This window comes from Antechinus flavipes, chromosome 2 (assembly GCF_016432865.1).
Source record: "Antechinus flavipes isolate AdamAnt ecotype Samford, QLD, Australia chromosome 2, AdamAnt_v2, whole genome shotgun sequence".
NCBI lineage: Eukaryota > Metazoa > Chordata > Mammalia > Dasyuromorphia > Dasyuridae > Antechinus > Antechinus flavipes.
This window is the reverse complement of record NC_067399.1, coordinates 576,833,358-576,852,564: the sequence shown is the minus strand read 5'-3', so window position 1 is coordinate 576,852,564 and position 19,207 is coordinate 576,833,358. Positions and strand designations below refer to the sequence as shown.

The window sequence follows — 19,207 nt, the reverse complement described above, 5'->3', positions numbered from 1 at the left end:
TTCCCTACTGACCCAAAAATGTTTTCTTGACCACCACATTTTTTCCCCCTCTGGGAACCATTTTAACTGAAGTAGAAAGGGAAATAGGTAGAAAATTGGGGGAAGACTGGAAGAGAAATTCTTTCTCCTTTTTCTCTAGTCTGATCTCCCTCACTTTATAGATATAGAAACTTAGCTTCAGAGATATTAAGTGAGTTTGCCCAAGATCATCCTAGTAGATTCAAGAGCTTGTGGCCCAAGTACTAGTGAAACTGAAGCAAAGAAGGAATGATTCCAACTTTAAAGATGGGGAAAACGTTTCATTTATTTATTTTTAGGTGGGGGAAATTTTTGCTAATCTACTGTATCAATTTCATGTAACATATGAAGAAAGTACTATGTGGTATAGGAGGGAGAACACTTGTGGAAAAGTCAGGAAAACTTGGGTTCAAATCCTGTTCCCAATACTATCTGTGTTGACCTTGGGCAAACAATTTAACAGTCTCAGATTCCTTATGACTATAATGGGCTTTAAAATAGTACGGTTGTAAGGTTCAACAGACACAAGGTAAGTAAAACACTGAAAATCTAAATGGGCTACATTTTTGCCCATCACTACTCTTTTTGTTGTTAAATTGTTTTTCATGGGCTGAGGATGACAGTCATGTGCCTGGAGTATCACTATGTTCCCTTTTCCAATCTCTATGGATTTCGTTTTCCCACAGAAATAATGCCATATATGGTGGTCATTAGATTACTAGCGTAGATCACAGAAGTGGATTTAAGCCAGCGTGTGGCTGATTTAGTAGTTGAAGAAGTTGCTGCTGTTCATCCTTTCTTCTTGAAAGGGACCATGACATCAGGGAGGTGAGGCTATGACAGGCAAGTGAGTTGGATTTAAATGAGGGAGGCTGGGCAAGGTCACCTGCCTTACTTTCCCCCCCTCCAGAGCCATCTGGGTCCAGTGGCTAGAAAGAGATCCAAGATGACTGGAGGTGGTCCTGGATGAAAGGGGAGACTTGGGCCTTTAGAAGCTAAAGGGCTGCACCCATTCACTGATTTAAGGCAAGGAAGCAATTGAGCCAAAGAATCTTTTCTTTCATCTAGTCCACAAAAAATAATGAATAAATGAATGAATCTGGGAGGGGAAAACCCTTGGGGTTTCTGGCCAAGGCTACTGTCATTTACATTAATCTGAGTCAATCAGGACCCAAATAATGATCAAATGGGGCTTGTCCTAGAACCTATTGGTGGCCAATGAGAATCAGATCGGTTTTGGTTTAAGGCCTGGTCCTTAAGAAAGAAATCTAGCCAGAAAGCCCTAAGATATAGTGGAAGAATTCAGAGGTGCAAAAAAAAAATGCTTTTTAAGAACATTTGTAGGTAAGGGTATAATACTCTATGTGCATTGGTCGAAACAGTCTGGAAAATATGGGTTCTATTCTACTTCAGATAGAATACATGAACCTGGGGCCACTTCTCCTACCTCAGTGTCTAATAGGGGCTTCACTGTAGCTGGAGCAGTCACCTCACAAGAGTTGCGAGGATTAGACAAAGAAACCTACTACAAACCTTACAAAAAGTATTATAAGAATGATCATCATTAACATTATCAATAATAGTCAAAAGTTTTGTGGAACTAACTTTGGGACCAGAACATCATTAAAAAGATAATTTCAATAGAATAATGTATCCCAAAAAGATCAATTCAATAGAATAATGTATCCCAAATTTATGTAATCAATGATTTAGTGTTGGAGGGATTCCTAAGAGCCACCTTGTCCAGCCGCCTCATTTTACAGAGATGGAAAGTGGATTTGCCTAAGACAAGTGATAACACTGAATATTAATCCAAGTCCTCTGCCTCTAAATCACTTTCTACTGTGTAACACACTTTACAGTAATCGAAAATAATTATTATTTATCTAGTGCTCTAAGGTTACTACTAAAGTACTTTAAAATTTTTATCTCATTTGAACCCCACAACAATTCTGGGAGAGGGGTGCTATTTATTATCTCCATTTGCAAAATCTGTATGATTTGCCCACATTCACATAGCCAGGAGTGTCTGAGGCAGAATTCAAACTCAGCTCTTCCCAACTCCAAGTCTGATGTTCCATACACTGTGCAACCTAATTACCTCCATGTTATAACTATATCATAAAAGAACTCTCAGAATATATCTTACTTCCAAGAAGGGACCTGCTTATTTTTATAATGAGACCAAAGCATAAACACATCAAACAAATGAAAATTTTTTTTCAAAAATTGAAAAATCAAAAAATTTTGACTTTAGTAGCTACTAATTTAGCATATACTATACAAAATAATAATACTGATAAGTAATATGGATTTGAAGCCCCCACAGCACTGTAAATTATATATGAATAGATATGCAAAAGATCTTTATTGAATGATCAACTGAACCCTTTTCATTTTCTCACTGCCTTCTCTATTTTCTTTGTTCTAATTTCCCTGTACTTATCCATGAGAATGCCTTTGCTCCTACTATCTAAAAATGGAAGGGTTGTGTTGGCGGGGAAGAGTGGGGTTATCCTTAAATCCTCCAAGTGAGTTTGTCCCAGAGGGAAGACCAATTTGATACGGACTGGCCTAGGGGTCTTAAGGTCCATTTTAAATCTGAGATTTGGGCTTAAGTTTTTTCAGCTACTGAATGAAACTCATAAATACAGTGTACTAGGGTTTGGTAGAGACAGTCATGCTTATGAAATCACAGATTCTTGAATAAAGCATGTGTTTTATTACTAATAACATATTCTTATATGATCCATTCAAGAGTTTCTTTATGAATGAAATATCTTTAGGGCTTGAACATTTTCACCTTTAATTTCTCCTTCTAGAAAGCTTTTTGAAATTCATTTTTAAATCAAATTAAAAGAGATATCTGGAAATAAATACATCATTCTCATTTTATAGATAAGGAAAGTGACATGTTAGCGTATTGTTGGACTGACACTCAAGGTCTGCTAGATTTTGGCCTCAACCTTTCCAATCTTGCCTTTCATTATTTCGTGTACTCCATTACTTTAAGTCAAACTGGGCCAAACTTTGGATTTTCTCACCTTTTTCCCCCCATACTAATCTTTCTACCTAGATTATCCTTCTTTTCTAGCCATTCTTTGAGCTACTAATCAAATGTCCTTCATTCAGCTTTCCTCAATTCTCCCAGTCAGATGTGATCTTTTTCTGCTCTCAACACCCATAACATTCAGTTTGTATTTCTCTTGCAGCACTTACTATACCATGTCTTTCTTTACTGTTATCTACATATACCTCTTTCTCTGATTAGACTATAATTGACTTGAGGGCAAGAGCCAGTGTCAAAGACAATTAAAACAAAGCTCATCTTTGTATTGCCCATAGTACTTAGAGGTGCTCATTAAAATGTTTGTTGAATTGATGGACAAGCTACAACAAGGTATAATGATCAGAAGGAAGAAACATATTTCAAAAAAACTTCTGATCTTCTGTGAGTTCTCTTAAGGACCATGCTTCAGAGTCTAGGAATGGGATCTGAAGACTTGTCAAGTAACTCAACTTTACTAAAAACAAAAGATACAAGATTATATTTTAGGACACATGACCCTATTGGATTGGTCAGATGTGGTTTATACTGCTTAGTAAAAGAATAATTACATTCAAACTCAGAGTCATAGAATATCAGCATGAGATGAACCTAAGGAGATGATATTGCACTACATACAACAATATATTATGCTACAGTCCCTGCATTCTATAAATGAAGAAGTCATGATATGTTCATGTATCAGAAATCAAAACTAAAACCTCACAGTCATCGATAGGTTTGCTTTCTTTTAATTATGTGACCATTAATTATAAATTAAAAAAAATCAACCCTTAATATCTACTCCATTATTCTCATATTATAGTCTTTATCAATTAAAATTATTCTTGCTTTTCAAAAAATCTGATCGATTAGAGGAAAATCAGTTTCTATCAATGACAAATCTGTTTCTTCAAGATTCAGCTTCCTTCATTCTCCTTCTCTGGCTGAAAGTAATCTCTCCCTTTTAAAGTTTCACGGGATATCTTTCATAGTGTATTTTCACATTCTACTGCGCACATTACATTTTTAGTTCACATGGGACACTAGAGAGTAAGCTTCTTTGTGGAAAGATGATGGATCCTTCACATGAAGCAGATGTTTATATAACATTTGCCAAAGTGAATTCAATTAATTATATTTCATAAAGGGTATTTGCATGATCCACAGAAAATAAGCTCCTTGGATCCTTTCCTCACATAGTAAAATTCCAAATGAGTTGTTACCATGAATGCATTAAATCAAACCTTTTACAAATGTCTTACCTGTCTCGACTTCTGCGGGAGGGAAAGGTTGCACTGCAGCCCTCGATTGTACAGATATGCATTTCTTTGGCATGCACATTTTTGAAATGGATTTTCACACTGTAAGTGTTTTTAAAGGTCTTCTTACAGATATCACAGTGAAAGCGAGTTTCTTCCTTCTGTCTTCCTAGCGCATGCTGACTGACCTGCTCTATCTCTCTAGGATCCTCAAAACAAGGCAGTGCCATCCCCCTGTTGGACAAAGCATTCAAAAACCCCCCAGTCAGTAAGTGGTGCTGCAGTTCCACACAGTCAGAATTGGGAAGCTGGTGTCGGGACTGTTCTTTTGCATACATCGGCAGAGGCTCAATCACTGGTTTTAAGACATTGGTGTGTTGTTTGGGATCGCTGAAGGAAGCTTCCCTAGGCACGATGGCCAACCCCGGGCTTTGATCGGTCTCTTTCTTGGAGTTGTTCAAATCCTGCTCAGATATTTTTTTTAAGTGCTTGGTCTCAATCACCGACTCTGGCTTGGGAAGCCTCCCTCCCTCGGAGAGAGATTTCCATAAGTTAGCCGAGGGCAGCTGCTGCTCCCCCTGGTCAATGACCTCGTGCTCCATCCTGAGCTCGCACGTCTCTAGCTCTCCATCGCTGACAACCTGCAAGGGCATCTCTTCATCCGAACTGAGGGCGTCATTGTTCTCGTTGGCGATTTCCACCGCTTCCTTCTCGATTTTGATGGGCATGCTGGACTTCCGAGATTTTTTCTTGGGAAGAGCATCAAAGGGCAATTCATTGGAGGCCAGATGCTCAGGTATGGAGGAGGACACGAGAGGCAGGGAGGGGAGCGTTCCTGGGGTGTTGGCGAGCTCAGCAGGCGTGACTGGGTTGCGGTAGAAGGGAAGAACTGGCTGAACTGTCTTTAAGTTGGGAAAAAGCACACCATTTTGCCCAATGCTGGAAAAAGCCGACTGTACTTTGGAGTCGGTGCATGGTCCGAGATAGCTGGGGATGGGCCTGCTGTCTGGGGATGTCACAGGAAAGCCTGTTCTTTTGCTGTCCTCGGGGAGGGCCATGTTCAAACTGTTCCTCAGATCTTTATCTCGGTTGTTCCTGTTCATGGGCATGTGAAGCCGTGGGTTTGGGTTGGCACTGTGTCGGTTCCGGCTCCTCAGGGAGCTGAACACCATATTGCAGCCTTCGATTGTGCATTTGTGCTTGATCTTCAGGTGGACGGCATTGTAGTGGATTTTCAGCGTCCCTTTATCATAAAAGGTCTTTTCACATGCAGTGCAGAAAACCCGGCCTTTCTTGGGCCCAATACCATTTCTCTCAGTAGTTTTCCCTTTGGGTTCTGGGGACAGCCGAGTCATTTCAAGCTTGGCTACTTGGTGTGAACCAGAATCACTGAAATGAGCATCATCTTCACTTTTGGGTAGGATATCTGGACAGTTTATACACTGCTCATTTTCGACTTGAAATGAAGCAGAAGTAGGACTTAGGAAGCCATTTTCAGAAAAGGGTATCTGGACATCGTGTTTAGTGTCATTATTTCTGTCTTGACCTTGCTCGATTACATGTCTCTCGGGTGGTGAACCTATCAATGGGGGAGGCACTGGGCTGAAAAACTGAAAAGGCAGCATGAAAGCCATGTTATTTATGAGGTTTTCAAAATGATGAAGGTTGCCAGGATTCACCTTGTCCACTGGAACAGAAAGGCTAGGACTCCTCTGATTGCAACTTTCTATAAAGGCCCTAATATCCAAATTAGTTGTTGTAGATGGGATGATAATGGATTGTCCTTCTTTCTCCTGAATTGCCATGAGCTCTACAATGGACTTGGTCTCTCCAAAACGAAGAAATTGCTGCAGGGTGGCCAATTCTTCTTCACTGGTCATAATACTCCAGTGATCCAAAACCTTTCCTGATGCATCCTAAGTACAAAATTGAAAAAAAAAAAATCAGTTGACTGTTCATTTTTTCTTTGATTCACCATAGTTACTTAATAAATAGAACTCAGGGTAACTCAAGTATCTGGTTTTCCTCTTTGTTCCAACCCAGAGATAAACTACTCAGCTGTCATGACCCAAAGAATAATTACTTATTAGTAATTCTTGTATAATTTCATCACCAAAAATAAAATATGTACAATCTGAACAACAGTAGCATCTAAAACTGAGGAGAAAAGATAGAGCAATCAGCCTAGATATATAACTCGAGTATTATTTCACTGAAAGCTTAATAATCTTCCAAGCAACTAACATCAGAAAACAAATGAACCTGTATTGATCTGCTGCCAGTGTTCACAAAGCACAGCTGTAATTACACTAGAGTGTTGGAGTTCTTTCAAACTCTAGCTATGCCTAACTTTTCCCAATAACTATAATAAATATTTTATCACAGAACATGTATTTGATGGCCTACTGAGATTTTTCACAGTGCATGTAAGAGTTTCTAAGATGATAAGGAATGTAACATCATAAATTTTTCATGTGATAGAAGTTCAAGGTAATTGATTCCATATTTTTAATCTGAACACTAAAAAGCAAGATTATCAAGATCATTAAATATTGATCTATGTCATAATGTAAGATCATAATACTACTTTACATAAAAGGTCATTTCCAGCCAGTTGTAGGGTCTAGTCTATGAGAAGCACATGCTTTTTTTTTTTTTTTTTTAATGTCCATACAAGTTAACTTGGGGAGATTTATTAGTCTGGCAAATGTAGGCCACACCCAGATAAAATTCTAAGTATTTTAAGATCACTATCAAAAGGAAGCTAAATTTATTGCTAGTTAGACTGCAACCAAGTACAAGTGACTTTCCATGAGATGCATTTCCCCCAACATTTCTTAATCTACATTGTCACTTCTACAGTACCTGGAGCACATATCCACGAATATAATCCTGAAGAGTCCAGTCCAAGGCATGAAGAATCTGGATTACCTCCTCTTGTTTCAATACACTGAACAGCCGATCTAAAAGAATTTTAAGGCGAATGGGAATAGCTTGGGTCCCGTAGAGCATGAGACTGCTGATATCAAAAACCACATTGGACTGGACTATCTCCACTTGGCTAGTTGGGTACACATTTGGGATCCTCAATTTGCTTAGTGCTGAAAACCAGACATAAGAAGCAGTTTAAAGAGATATAATTTCAGTTCATACATGGAGTTAAATTATAATCCATACTATAATGTCAACCAAGACAAAGTTATTAATAGTTTTATAATTATTAGACCAGTGACTTGCTGTTCATTTCAAATTCTTTAAAAAACATATAGCTATGTTTATATATATGTATATATAAAACATTGTATAATATTAAACATATAACATTTCAAACATAGAAACATTTTTAAACATATAAAATTACATAAGAAGTAAAGTAGAAGTTCTCAGATTCTTTTCTCCCTTCTTTTCCTCACTTAGCTACTGAAGTTCATGAAAAGTCAAAATGCCACATACAGGAAGGGAAGGAAACAAACATAATACTACTGTCCTTTGACAGAAATAATTCCCCAAATTAGATAACTTGTTACTGAATAACAGAGTTGACTATATATCCTAAGCACAAAGTCACACAACAAATATTTATTGAGTTTAAAAGGAAAATTTTACCATGTGCCACCCATCCATGTCTGCACTGTTCACACTGACGGTGGTGTATTTTTCCTGGTTTGAAACCTTGACAACTACAGTTCAGAGTGCATCCAATAGCCTGCAAAGTAACAAGCACAATGATGTATAGCAAATAAATGACATTTGGAATAAGAACAACAGCCCAAGCAGAAAGAATATGATCAGTTTCAGAAACTAGGAAGAAAAACAGTTAATTTGGTGCCTGAAGCCATTAAAGTGTCAAAGGAATATTCTCTGCACTCAAAAAAAAAAAAAAAAAAAAAAAAAAAGCAGCTCATACATATGACTATAATAGAAATAAATTTCTTTATTAGAAACCTTAGGTTTACATGCAATTCAGAACCCAAAGAGTAAACCCTTCACATTAAGTGTTACAGTTGCTCCATTGAGAGGGAAATGGATAAAGGATTAAAATTGTGTTGCTTTTAAATGCTAATGCATTTAAGCAGAGAGGTAGGATTAGATAATTCCCTATCTTTTAGTTGGAGAAAGAGAGGAAGCCGTTTGGCAGGCAACTGTATGCAGTTTATGATTAAAGTATGACTGTAAGAGGTTATGAAACTCCATTTGAATCTGCCTTGCAAATCTTGCAGTGATATTTTACCATAAACTACAACTTTTGGGGGAGTAAACATCATTTGCATCAATTTACCTATTTAATTTCACACACCCCACTTCCATCTCTGCCCCATCATTCCTTACAGGCCACTCCAGAGAAGTATTTTCCTGCAGTCCCCCTTGTTCCAAGCAAGTCTAGTTGTTGTGAATACTTCCCATCATGGTGCTGAGATGTAATGAAAAAGATCAAGGGAATAGAGATTTTTGTGTGAGGGCAGACAAAAAAAAAATCAGTCTCCTTTAGTCTAGGAAAGACAAAGGTAGGTAAGAAGGGGGTCAGGAAATATGATCAAAGCCTATAAAATTGTGAAGGGTACCGATAGGGTAAAGCCCAGACTTGTTTGCCACATCCCAGAATATTAGAGCTAGGGAACATCTACCCCTTGAAGCTTTAAGAGAGGTAGTTTTAGAACAAACACAAGGAAATACTACTTAAACAGCGGGTAGTAAACATGTGGAACTCATTACTCAAAGAGGTGGCAAAGGCTGAATACAAATTGTTTCAAGAAGGAGAGATCTATTAAGGGAACCAGGGAAGTTTGGAGGTACAGCCCTTATCTCTTAACTTCATGGAAGGTAGGTCTATGATCTTTACTACAACTCAAAAGGAAAACAGAATTTTGGGCAGGAGGGAACCCCAATAAGATCCACTGTGATTCTGTAACATTCTGTTAACGGCAGGGAACTTGGAGTTTATAAATTTACTATCAGTAAGAAACATAACAATAACATTGCTATCTTCCAGTAATGACATAAATCTCATTCCTCACATGAGGAAACTGAGGCTTGGAAAGCGATCTGTCCAAGGCCTTATCGGTAGTGCTGGAGCTGAGATTTCAAGGATGGTCTTTTGCCATACATCTGGTGCACTGCAGCGCAAGGGGGTTGGGGGCTCTATAAGAATAAAAGAATGTTTAAGATAGAGACCTTGTTTTATGAAGAAAAATAAAATAATCTGACAAAGATCACGCTAATTAGTTAGAGCTAATGAATGACTGAGCTGGAGTAGTATTCAGAGCAATCGTTCCCAGGTCAGCGTTCTTTCCAATCCACAAAGCTTTTTCCACATACAAAAATGTAAAAGAGAGGTATGAGACCAAATTAGGTAGAGTTCTCATTGACAAAGTTCTAGAAATGTTTGAGTTTAGCTGAATTTCTCAGACCTTCCCTTCATCTCCAATCCTCTGGTGAGGGATAAAGGTCTAAAGAATGAAATGAATTATTAAATAGCAAAAGCCCTCACATGAGACCTGCCTGTCAAATATGAAACAGTATCAGGAACGTTTTTAAAAAGCAAGACGTGGTCTGCTTGGACCCCAGAAAAAAAAGCATCAATTTGGGAGAATCTCATTCTGTTTGAATCAAGGTTAGAATTAAGGCACTGGTATATAAAACCACTGGGTTCACTTGTGATACTGGTTAACAGAATGACTAGTTTATTACCTTCTGGGGCCCTTAGTTCTTCCCTCCAGAAATATGGGGATAGTGCTGATTTCAAAAGTGTTTTGAGATCTTCTGAACATAAAGGAAGAAAGGAATCTGTTATCGGGAATTGGGAAACCTGCCCTTAGAGGATGTATCGGGAGCCGCAGCAGTGATAATTAGTGACTCTTTCACTTTAGAGTTTCACTTCTCTATGGCTTGCTCATTTCCAGGATTTATTCTGAATGAGGATGACATTAGCACGCCTGGAGATACAAAGATGGCAGGAACTAGGCAGACATCGGTTTTCATCTGAAGGACTGGAACAAGAGGTAACAGGGTGTGCAGCTGACTGGAGTATTTCTGCATAATCCCTCAAAGAAGTCATCCTCAAATGATAAAACTGGCAGACACAAAAAAAAGCTTTTAGCTTTTTTGTAAAAAGAGGAGAGCCCAAGAGCATGTGGGATAGTATTAATTAATCACTTTTGCTCTTGTAACATACCTATTTTAACTTTGCTAAGGAAACATATGGAGAGTAGACAAACGCATTCAACTCAAAAGTTAAAAAATAACAATGATCTACCTAAGAAAATGTCAAAAGAGAAATATAGTTCAATTAGGTAATATTCTTTTACATTTGATGGATGTTCCAACAGTTCAGACTTCCATGAAAAGGTTTCAATGTAAGCTGCTAGAGAATCAGAAATCATACCCTCTGGCTGTTCTGAACAGCACCTAGTGTCCAGTGGTCATTTATAAATAAACAACAGAAATATTTCACAACTTGCTTCAATTCCAAGGCTCTGGAATTGAGGAGATCAGAGGATATTCCCCTCACCAACAGAGATTGTGACCCTTATATGTTTTAGTAGACTGTCCTCACAGCTTGCTATGATCCAAATATTCAGCCCTTATAGACCATTTGGGTCACAAGCTTTTCCAAACCCAAACTAAACTGGTTCTCAAATGAGAAGGATGTGGTCTAGGTTTATACTTGTTTTTTTTTTTTTTTTCACTTGTTGAGAAACTTGCCAGATCCTATGCTCTATTAGTATATTACTATGAAGACTAGGTAATTCTCGGTTTATATTTAATAAATTAAATTCTCTGGGATTTCTTCCTTTTTGTAGTCCTTTTTAGAGGAAAAAAAAATGTAGAAAAACAAAAGATTCAACATTTCCTTGTCCTCTTGCACTCATTTCCCTCAGAATATAATTTACACTTAAAACAAGGTATCTGGATTATAGTTGGTGAATTGAAATTTCAATTATTTGGAACTTAGAAAAAATTATTAGTAATGGTAATACTAATGATAACAATAATAATCCTTTGTATCCATATCACTTTATAAAATATTTTCTGATACATTTCTCACTTGAAGAACAGGAAATAGAAAGCTATACTTTGAAGCCAGGAAAATCTGGATTCAAATCTTATTAATATTATTGCTTTGTGGCACACTAGGGAAGTCATACGATGTCTCAAAGCTCACTTTCTTCAGTTCTGAAATGAGAGGTCTATGACCTTTAATGGTCCTTAGCTTTAAGTCTATGCTTTTATGATGTTCACCTGTAAGGTAGGCAAATATTTTATAGATCAGACTGTGTCTCAGAAAGGTTAAGGTCAAGGTCAGCTGGCTAGCAAGAGGAAAAGTCAGGAGTATAACAAGTCTTTTTATCTAGACAGAAACAGAGGTATACACAGAGATAGGCAGAAACATGGATTCAGAAAAGAGGGTATGTGTGGGTACACACTTTAGTGTGTACTTCAGTCTTTATACACAAACTTCTCAAGAATAAGGATTGTTTCATTTTTTGTGTGTGTGAACCTCAGCATCTAGGATAGCACTTGGCATTTAACCTGGAAAAAACTTTATAAATGCCTATTGATCGATTAATTCTTAGGGATCTTCAAGGGGAACTTTCCATGTATAGAGAGAGTTCTATGCCACAAAAGCATGGCTCCTATCAACCAATGGAAGGCTTTTATTCACCCCAACCTAAGCGATTCATGTATGTTATTGTCAAAATCATCTTCAATCATATACGACTCTTGATGATTCCATTTGGGATTTTCTAAAGACAGTGGAGTAATTTGCCATTTTCTTCTCCAGTTCTTTGGACAGATAAGGAACTGAGAAAAATAGGATTAAAGTGACTTGCCCGGGATCTCATGGTAGTAAGTGTCCGAGATGAGATTTTAACTCAGGAGAGACCTGACTTCATTCCATTTACTGTATCACCAAGTATTCCATTTACTGTGTCACCAAGCTGCCCTAAGATTCATAACTATTAGTGATTAATTCTACTTTTCTTAATGAATATCTTGAGTATCATATCATCTGGTCACTTCATTTTTAGAAACTTTCAATTCTCATTCAGGATTTCCAAGAAATTTATCAACAATTCTAATTTCCAAAACTGTGTTTTATAAGCTATACTCAGATCAATTCTAACTTAAATCATTTTAACAAGAGGTAATACAGCTAATTAAGCATCTAGGGAAATAATCTAATCTGAATCATTTATAAAAATGAATGCTAATTATAGTGGCTAAGAAAGCTTCCAATTTCAGAGTGTTTTTTCAACAAGCAAGAGTCACAGACTCCTACTGGGTTGAAGAACAATAGCATTACATTCTAAAGTAAAACCACAATATTGAAAGCCAATAAAACTTCAAAATTCTTATTCAAGAACTAATGGCTCATGTGCAAATTAAGATAAAAAACCCTTGAAAGTCAAGTCTTTTCACTCAGCATCTTAATATATGTTCTATTCTTTAAAAACAGAAAGCAGCTATTTAAAACATTCTGGACCTATCAAAGTTATAGTTATTATTACTTTTTCATCACTTCTCTTCTTAAACTGACAATTTCCAGAATTAATATTAGTCATTCTGATATGCTTTAAATTAGTATTAAAACTTTTGGTGTCTATAATGATCCAGTCTTCATGACAAGACTGGAAGCATCTTTGGGTTACTCAAAAGCCATGCAAGAATATTGACTAGCCTTTGCTGACAGGCATGTTTGGACTGTCCATTAGTGAGGATGTAGTGGATGCATCCATTGTTAGAGGGACATGTACCTATTTTTTCCCCCAGGCTTCACAAATGAGTTTGTGCTGATGGCATGCATACTCGTAGCTAACCAGTCATGATGTGCTTCCTTGGAGAAAGAAATGCTATCTCGAAGGCCCTATCTCAAATTTAACTATGTGACAGGATTTGGATTGTGTTCAAGAAGCAAAACTACTTGTTTAAAGCAACTACAATCCCTAGCATATGTAACGAGGATCACATTACAAAAAAAGAAATTCAAGAAGATCCTGAATGACTGAAGGCAGTGGGAAGAGAGACTCGAGTCCTGTCTACTTCTCTGGGATAGATACTGGACTAAAGGTTCTAAGCTGAGTTCTATCACTGATCTGCCACACAGCCTTAGGCAGTTAATTAACAGTTCAGATTCCTCATCTATAAAATGGGAATAATACCTGCCACCTATCTATCTCAAAGACATGTTTAAAAGAATTAATGAGGTAATATATATGCAAAGCTTCAGAGAATAATTAACTACAACATGTGGTTGCTATTATTCTTAGTTTATAAATAAACCAGGATTTCAGTTTTTTTTCTAGTACTATCAACTAACTTCTCACAAGAAAAAAATAAAACCACAAACAAACCATTAATAAAACATTCATTCATTAAGCAAATATTTATCTAGTAACTAAGTGTAAAGTTTGTATTTGAACCTTCAGGGGCCTAATAAAGATGAATTAGAAACTATCCCTGCCCTTCAGCAGCTTACAATTAAGTGAGGTTATTACTTAACACAGACACACACACACACACACACACACACACTCTCACACACACACACACTCTTAATTAGACCACAAGGTAGATTATCAAAAGCCTAAAAAGGGAAATAAAAGATTATTCAGAAGAGATAGAAAAAATCACCTAGTTTGAGAAGGCAAAGACAAGGAGAAAAGGGACCACAGAAGTTTCATGAAGGACCTGGGCCTTGAAAGATGGACAAGTATGTTTTTGAAACCCATTCTAATCCCTCACTGACCAGTCCTTGAATGAAATAATAAGATAATAAAATGATGTATTTTGTTGTCGTTGCTATTGTGGTTATCACATGAACCTGGAAGTCTTCAGGATCACAGGATCTAAATCTACTGATTCAGAGCAAAGAGGGAGCCAAAAGGCTGCAGAATTACCTCTTTACTGCCAAATCTGCTGTTTCCTTTTTGACTTTTTTGGTTTCCCATCCTACTTGACTGCTCTCTGCAGCATCTGACATTGTTAGATACCCTTTCCTTTTGGACAGTTTGCCTTGAGTTTTTTGTGTCACCATTTTCTCCTCCTACCTGTCTTGACCACACCTTCTCAATCTCCTGAACCATCACTGATCAATAATCCATAACTGTGCCCCCTAAATGGTAAAAGTATCGAAGGAATGTGGTAGTAAATATTTGACAATCTGCTCTCTGGTCTCTGCTACCCCAAATGTTCACAAGATAACTTAAAACCTTAACAATCATAGCTCTGTCCCTGTCCCTGTTCCCCCCCCCCCCAATGTAGAAAGGACATCCTTTTAAGTTTAATTTGCATTTTTAACATTTTCTCCATCACTTTCTGCAGTCTAAACGATCAAGAAAACAATACATGAAGTCCTGATTTGAAGCATTTGTCAATTTCTGAGGTATAAATACAATGAAAATTTAATGATCAGTCCCTTCAGGCTGTCTCCAGCACACATCTAGAGTGGTCCAAGTCACTTTCCCTTGCCTTCTTTTCCCCCTCTTTGCTCTGGTGACCTCATCAACTTCCATAATTTTAATTATCATCTCCGTGCAGATGGTTCTCAACCCAAATCTTCCTCCTGATCGCCAGGAGTCATCCACTGCTTTACTGAATTTTCTAACTGATTATCAAATAGACATCTCAAATTCCAAGTGTCCAAAACAGAACTATGTCATTACTCACCCTTTCTGAATGCCCCTATTTCTTTTGGGGGCCTTTTTTAGACCCCCACTTTTGCAATCTCATCATTATACTCAACTGCTTCCTCATATCTACTTCCACAATCTCTCTCGAATCCATTGTTTCAAACCCTACCTGACTCTTGGCTATGCTACTATGGTGGCCTTGTAAGTGATCCTCCTGCTTAATTCTCTCCTCCAATTCATCCTACAAAGCAATTTTCCTCCAACACCAAAGTGACAAAACTACTCCCCTATTCAATAAATTTCAGTGACTCCCTATTGCCCCTAGCTCATCTTTAAAGCAGGAACGTTTTCCTTTTTTGTCTTCATGTTCTCAACACCTCACACAGGGCTGGTAAGTAATAAATGATTGATTGCTTACTGATAAACCTAGTCCAATCCCCTAAATTTGACCAATTTGGAAAGTGAAGCCCAGAGAGATTAGATCACTTACATAGAATAACTACAGACATTTCAAAATATTAGTAGCCTGCATTCATCTCCCTACATAAAGAGCTGACTAAAAAGTTTGAACTTTCCTATTTTTGTTTTTAAAATATTCATTCATTCTTGGAAGTATTTTCAAGCCCCTAATATATAAAAGTTACAAAGGAAGCATAAAAGGTGGTCCCTCCCCTTTGAGGTGTCTACAACTTCACCAAAAAGACAAGCAATATGAGTGTAACGTGAAAAAATAAGGCAGTTACAGAACATACCCTACATGTCCAGCAATGAATCCTACAATGACTTTATGACTAGAATTCATGGAAGGGATTCATGAAAAGATACTGCAGAGATTAGGAATTTTTTTGGATATAGCCAATAGGAGAATGTGTTTTGCTTGACTATATGTGTTTTAACAGAAGTTTTTGCTTTCTCAACTAGAGGTGGGAGAGGTCAGATCCCAAAACAAAATGTAATTCAATAAAAAGAAAAAAGGGGGGGTGCACAACATGAGAAAAGACACAGAAGTGAAAATTAGGATGAAATGGATGAAAGGAAGGGGAAGAAGACTGGCCTGACTAATTGACAGATTTACCCAGAAGCTCGGCTTGGTTAGGTACTGTGGGGTCTGATAAATTTACCTGAATGAAAAGTTTGGATTTAAACCTATTAGTAATAGGAAATTTTGAAGTTTTTTTTTTTTTTTTAAATCAGGGAAGTGACTTGATATAATCTACTTTTTAAGAAATGCAAGTTAGGAAGAGCTGGGAAACAAGATAACTAATTAAAAGGTAATAATCAAGATGTGAAGTGATGATGGCCTACAACAGGTTGGTAGCACTAGGCAGGAAAAAAGATGGTTTGATACAAGAGACGTTAAAAAAAAACCCACTGGAAAGCAACAGAATAAATGTCAAAGAAGGATGAAGAGAAAAGTGGGGTGAGGAGGAAAGGGAATGACATAGGAGGTGGTGGTGGAATCAATAATAACTTGAAGATTCCATTCTGGATTACTGGAGGGCACAGTGGTACCACTAAGTACGGGCAGTTATTGTGAGACATGATAATTTGACAGAGTTGTGGGTGATGTGTTTGTGTGAATTTTGGAGAAGGGAAGCTATGCTTCTATAGCGGACTAGTTCAAAGACAGGTGACTAGTAAAATCTTTGTTCTTTGATCTCTCTATAAATACAGGTATAAACATTCCCCCCCCTCAATATTCATGTCTTCTTTTTATTTTCAAAGTTAATAACTTCAGTGGCAAAGAAGAAAAGAAATACAAAGAAAATCAGTTTTAAATAGGGTGTTTAAAACAAATCAAAGCAAAACACAACATTCCTGTATCTTTTCAAAACATACTACATAGAGCTTAAAATGTTTTCACCAAAAGTTTTCTATTTGATAAAGTAAAATTAGGAATCTATAGTAGCAATCTTCAGGCAACTTAGAAAAGTCAACGGGCAGAAACTTTTGGATTGGTATCTAACTGCACTTTTGGATTGGTATTTTGAATTTTACTCGGATCAGAAGACAGAACTAAGGCTCAATTCTTGCACTTTGAGATGTCTTCATTTGAATGCCATTGTCCATCACCCAGTGAGGTAGGAACTTAGCAAAACTATAAACGACTACTTTGGCATCTGAACTTTGCTGAGAAAGATCCAAAAACAACTTACTGCCAATTAAAAAGAAAACCAAAACCAAAAACATGAGCTGTGCCGTCCAGTGTTAAATTCTCTTTAAGCTCCGTTTCAGTTTAATTCCCCAAATGCCCCTGAAGTAAGTCCAAGGCATAAGTGAAAGAGGAATGCCATTTCAAAAAAAACTATTCATGTACCTAAGGAAACCAGTATGCATATCACAAGATGTCAAAAGTACCAGAGTAAGAATTTATCCTTCAATGAAAAATGGAAGTGACAAGGCAGAGTCTCTGGTTCTCTGGAATTAGACGCTTATCTCTGAAAGCATAAGGGAAATGATTCTGAAATATGGTGTTTTTTTTTTTTTTTCTGTGTTTTGTTTTTCTTTTTTAAGCTGCTGATATGAAGCAGAAAAATCAACCAGATGCTTATTTTCTTACACAGCTGGATAGCAAAAACAATCCACATGGGATAAAGAATTAGAATCGTTATAACTATCTTCTTAAAAAAAAACCAAAAACAAAACCAAAAAAACCCACCTATTGTTAGATCTAGTTGATCCAAAACATACATGTGACAACCGTTTTCCACATGGTGTTATTTTGACAGGGTTTTCTCTGTCTGCTGTGGACAGAGTTTTCTTTCTTCGTTTCTGTTGTGGCCCACATTGATTGAACAAGACTATTACCACCCTGAGGCGGTGTTAGCACAGTTTACAATAATTAGTCCATGTGTGGACCCGAATGGTGTTGCGTGTTTGACTATAACTGTGAAGAGTTTGGGGAGGTCAGAAATTGGACACTAAAAAGGTATTTTTTTTTTCAAAAGACTTTGTTTTGGCTAAAATGGGAGTATATCTTGGGTGGAGAAGTAGTACCACCACACTCTAACCGCAATAATCTCCTGGAAAAAGGAAAACAGAATTAGGAAAGCTACAAAGATTAACAGAGTAATGGGAAATACCTGCTTTTAAGTCAATCTCCATTTGTAAAAATTTTAAGAGGACTAGTTCCAACGATCCTAACTAGCTCCATATAATGGCCTGACAGTTCTTTTAAACTGCTAAATAATCTCTCAAAAAACCCAAGTTATCAGCCATGTAGGATTAGTAAAAATTTCCCAACTTAAAAAATTTTTTTTTTAAAAAAAGAATCTTCTCCCTAAAAACAATGATCTGCGGCACTGAAAAAGAAGGGAATTCTGGATGTGAAAGACAACAGGAAAATTTAGGATTAAAACAAAAAAGAATGATATTTCTAAAGAAGCCAGCTTATTATAAAAACCATCTTTAAATGAAAATGTTTACTTTGGGTGGGGGGGGGGGGAAGATTAAAAGAAAAAACAACATCTCACCACCACTACTGTTCTTCTGGCAAGTCATTTACCCTATAGGGCCCCTCAGGGCAACTTTTGTTAATGAGCACTGTCAAAATAATTACTAAGGCCATAGACAACTGCTGAGTTTTTTTGTTTTTGTTTTTGTTTTTTAACATCAGCAAATACTCCATACTGTAGTTCAATTTTACATCAAACTATGTAGTAGACTTATTATATCATGTATGTTTAATTCCACGCATTTATAAATTGCAAGCATGTTTTGAGGTTCAGTTACATACTTCCCTGGATCACGGGGTTATGACTTCTTACACCTCTAAGTAAGAAATCAGGAAGACATCCTTCCTTTCACTGGACATTTTACAACTGCTTGGCTACCCAGCTTAGACCAACCTTAATAACAAGCTGCCAATCCTCACTGGACCGAAACACATGCAAGGCTGGAATGTATCTTCTACTACAGAGAAAAAGAAATGTTTTGGGGAGCTTATCTGCAAGTCATTACACTGCAGAACTTCTCAAAATTTACAAGGAAAGCCATTTCTAAAGTAGATTACAACAGATCATGGTTTGCTATCTATTGAGCACTAATTAGTCATTTCAAGGTACTAGCTTTCTGTTCAAGATTTAAAAGGCGGTTTGTCCCTGAATCCTTATCAGTTTAAATATACTAAATGCTTCCAGATGATATTACCAATTACTTAAAGGATGATGCCCCATCAAAATTACATGATGATTACATGTATGAACTATACATGCTACTGTATATTTTCTTGTCTACATGTTCAATACTTT

The 19,207-nt window shown here is 37.1% G+C and overlaps 1 protein-coding gene across 2 annotated transcripts in view; it reads right to left on the bottom strand.

Annotated features, from left to right (window-relative positions):
* BNC1 (basonuclin 1) overlaps window positions 1-19,207 on the bottom strand; it is a 179,037-nt gene that overhangs the window by 3,582 nt on the left and 156,248 nt on the right. For both annotated transcript variants that reach the window (XM_051981177.1, XM_051981178.1), the window contains exons 2-4: window positions 7,933-8,032; window positions 7,192-7,427; window positions 4,330-6,242 (exon numbers count right to left, since the gene is read on the bottom strand). In XM_051981177.1, coding sequence (XP_051837137.1) covers window positions 4,330-6,242; window positions 7,192-7,427; window positions 7,933-8,032 — 2,249 coding nt within the window. The remainder of the gene's footprint in view (window positions 1-4,329; window positions 6,243-7,191; window positions 7,428-7,932; window positions 8,033-19,207) is intronic.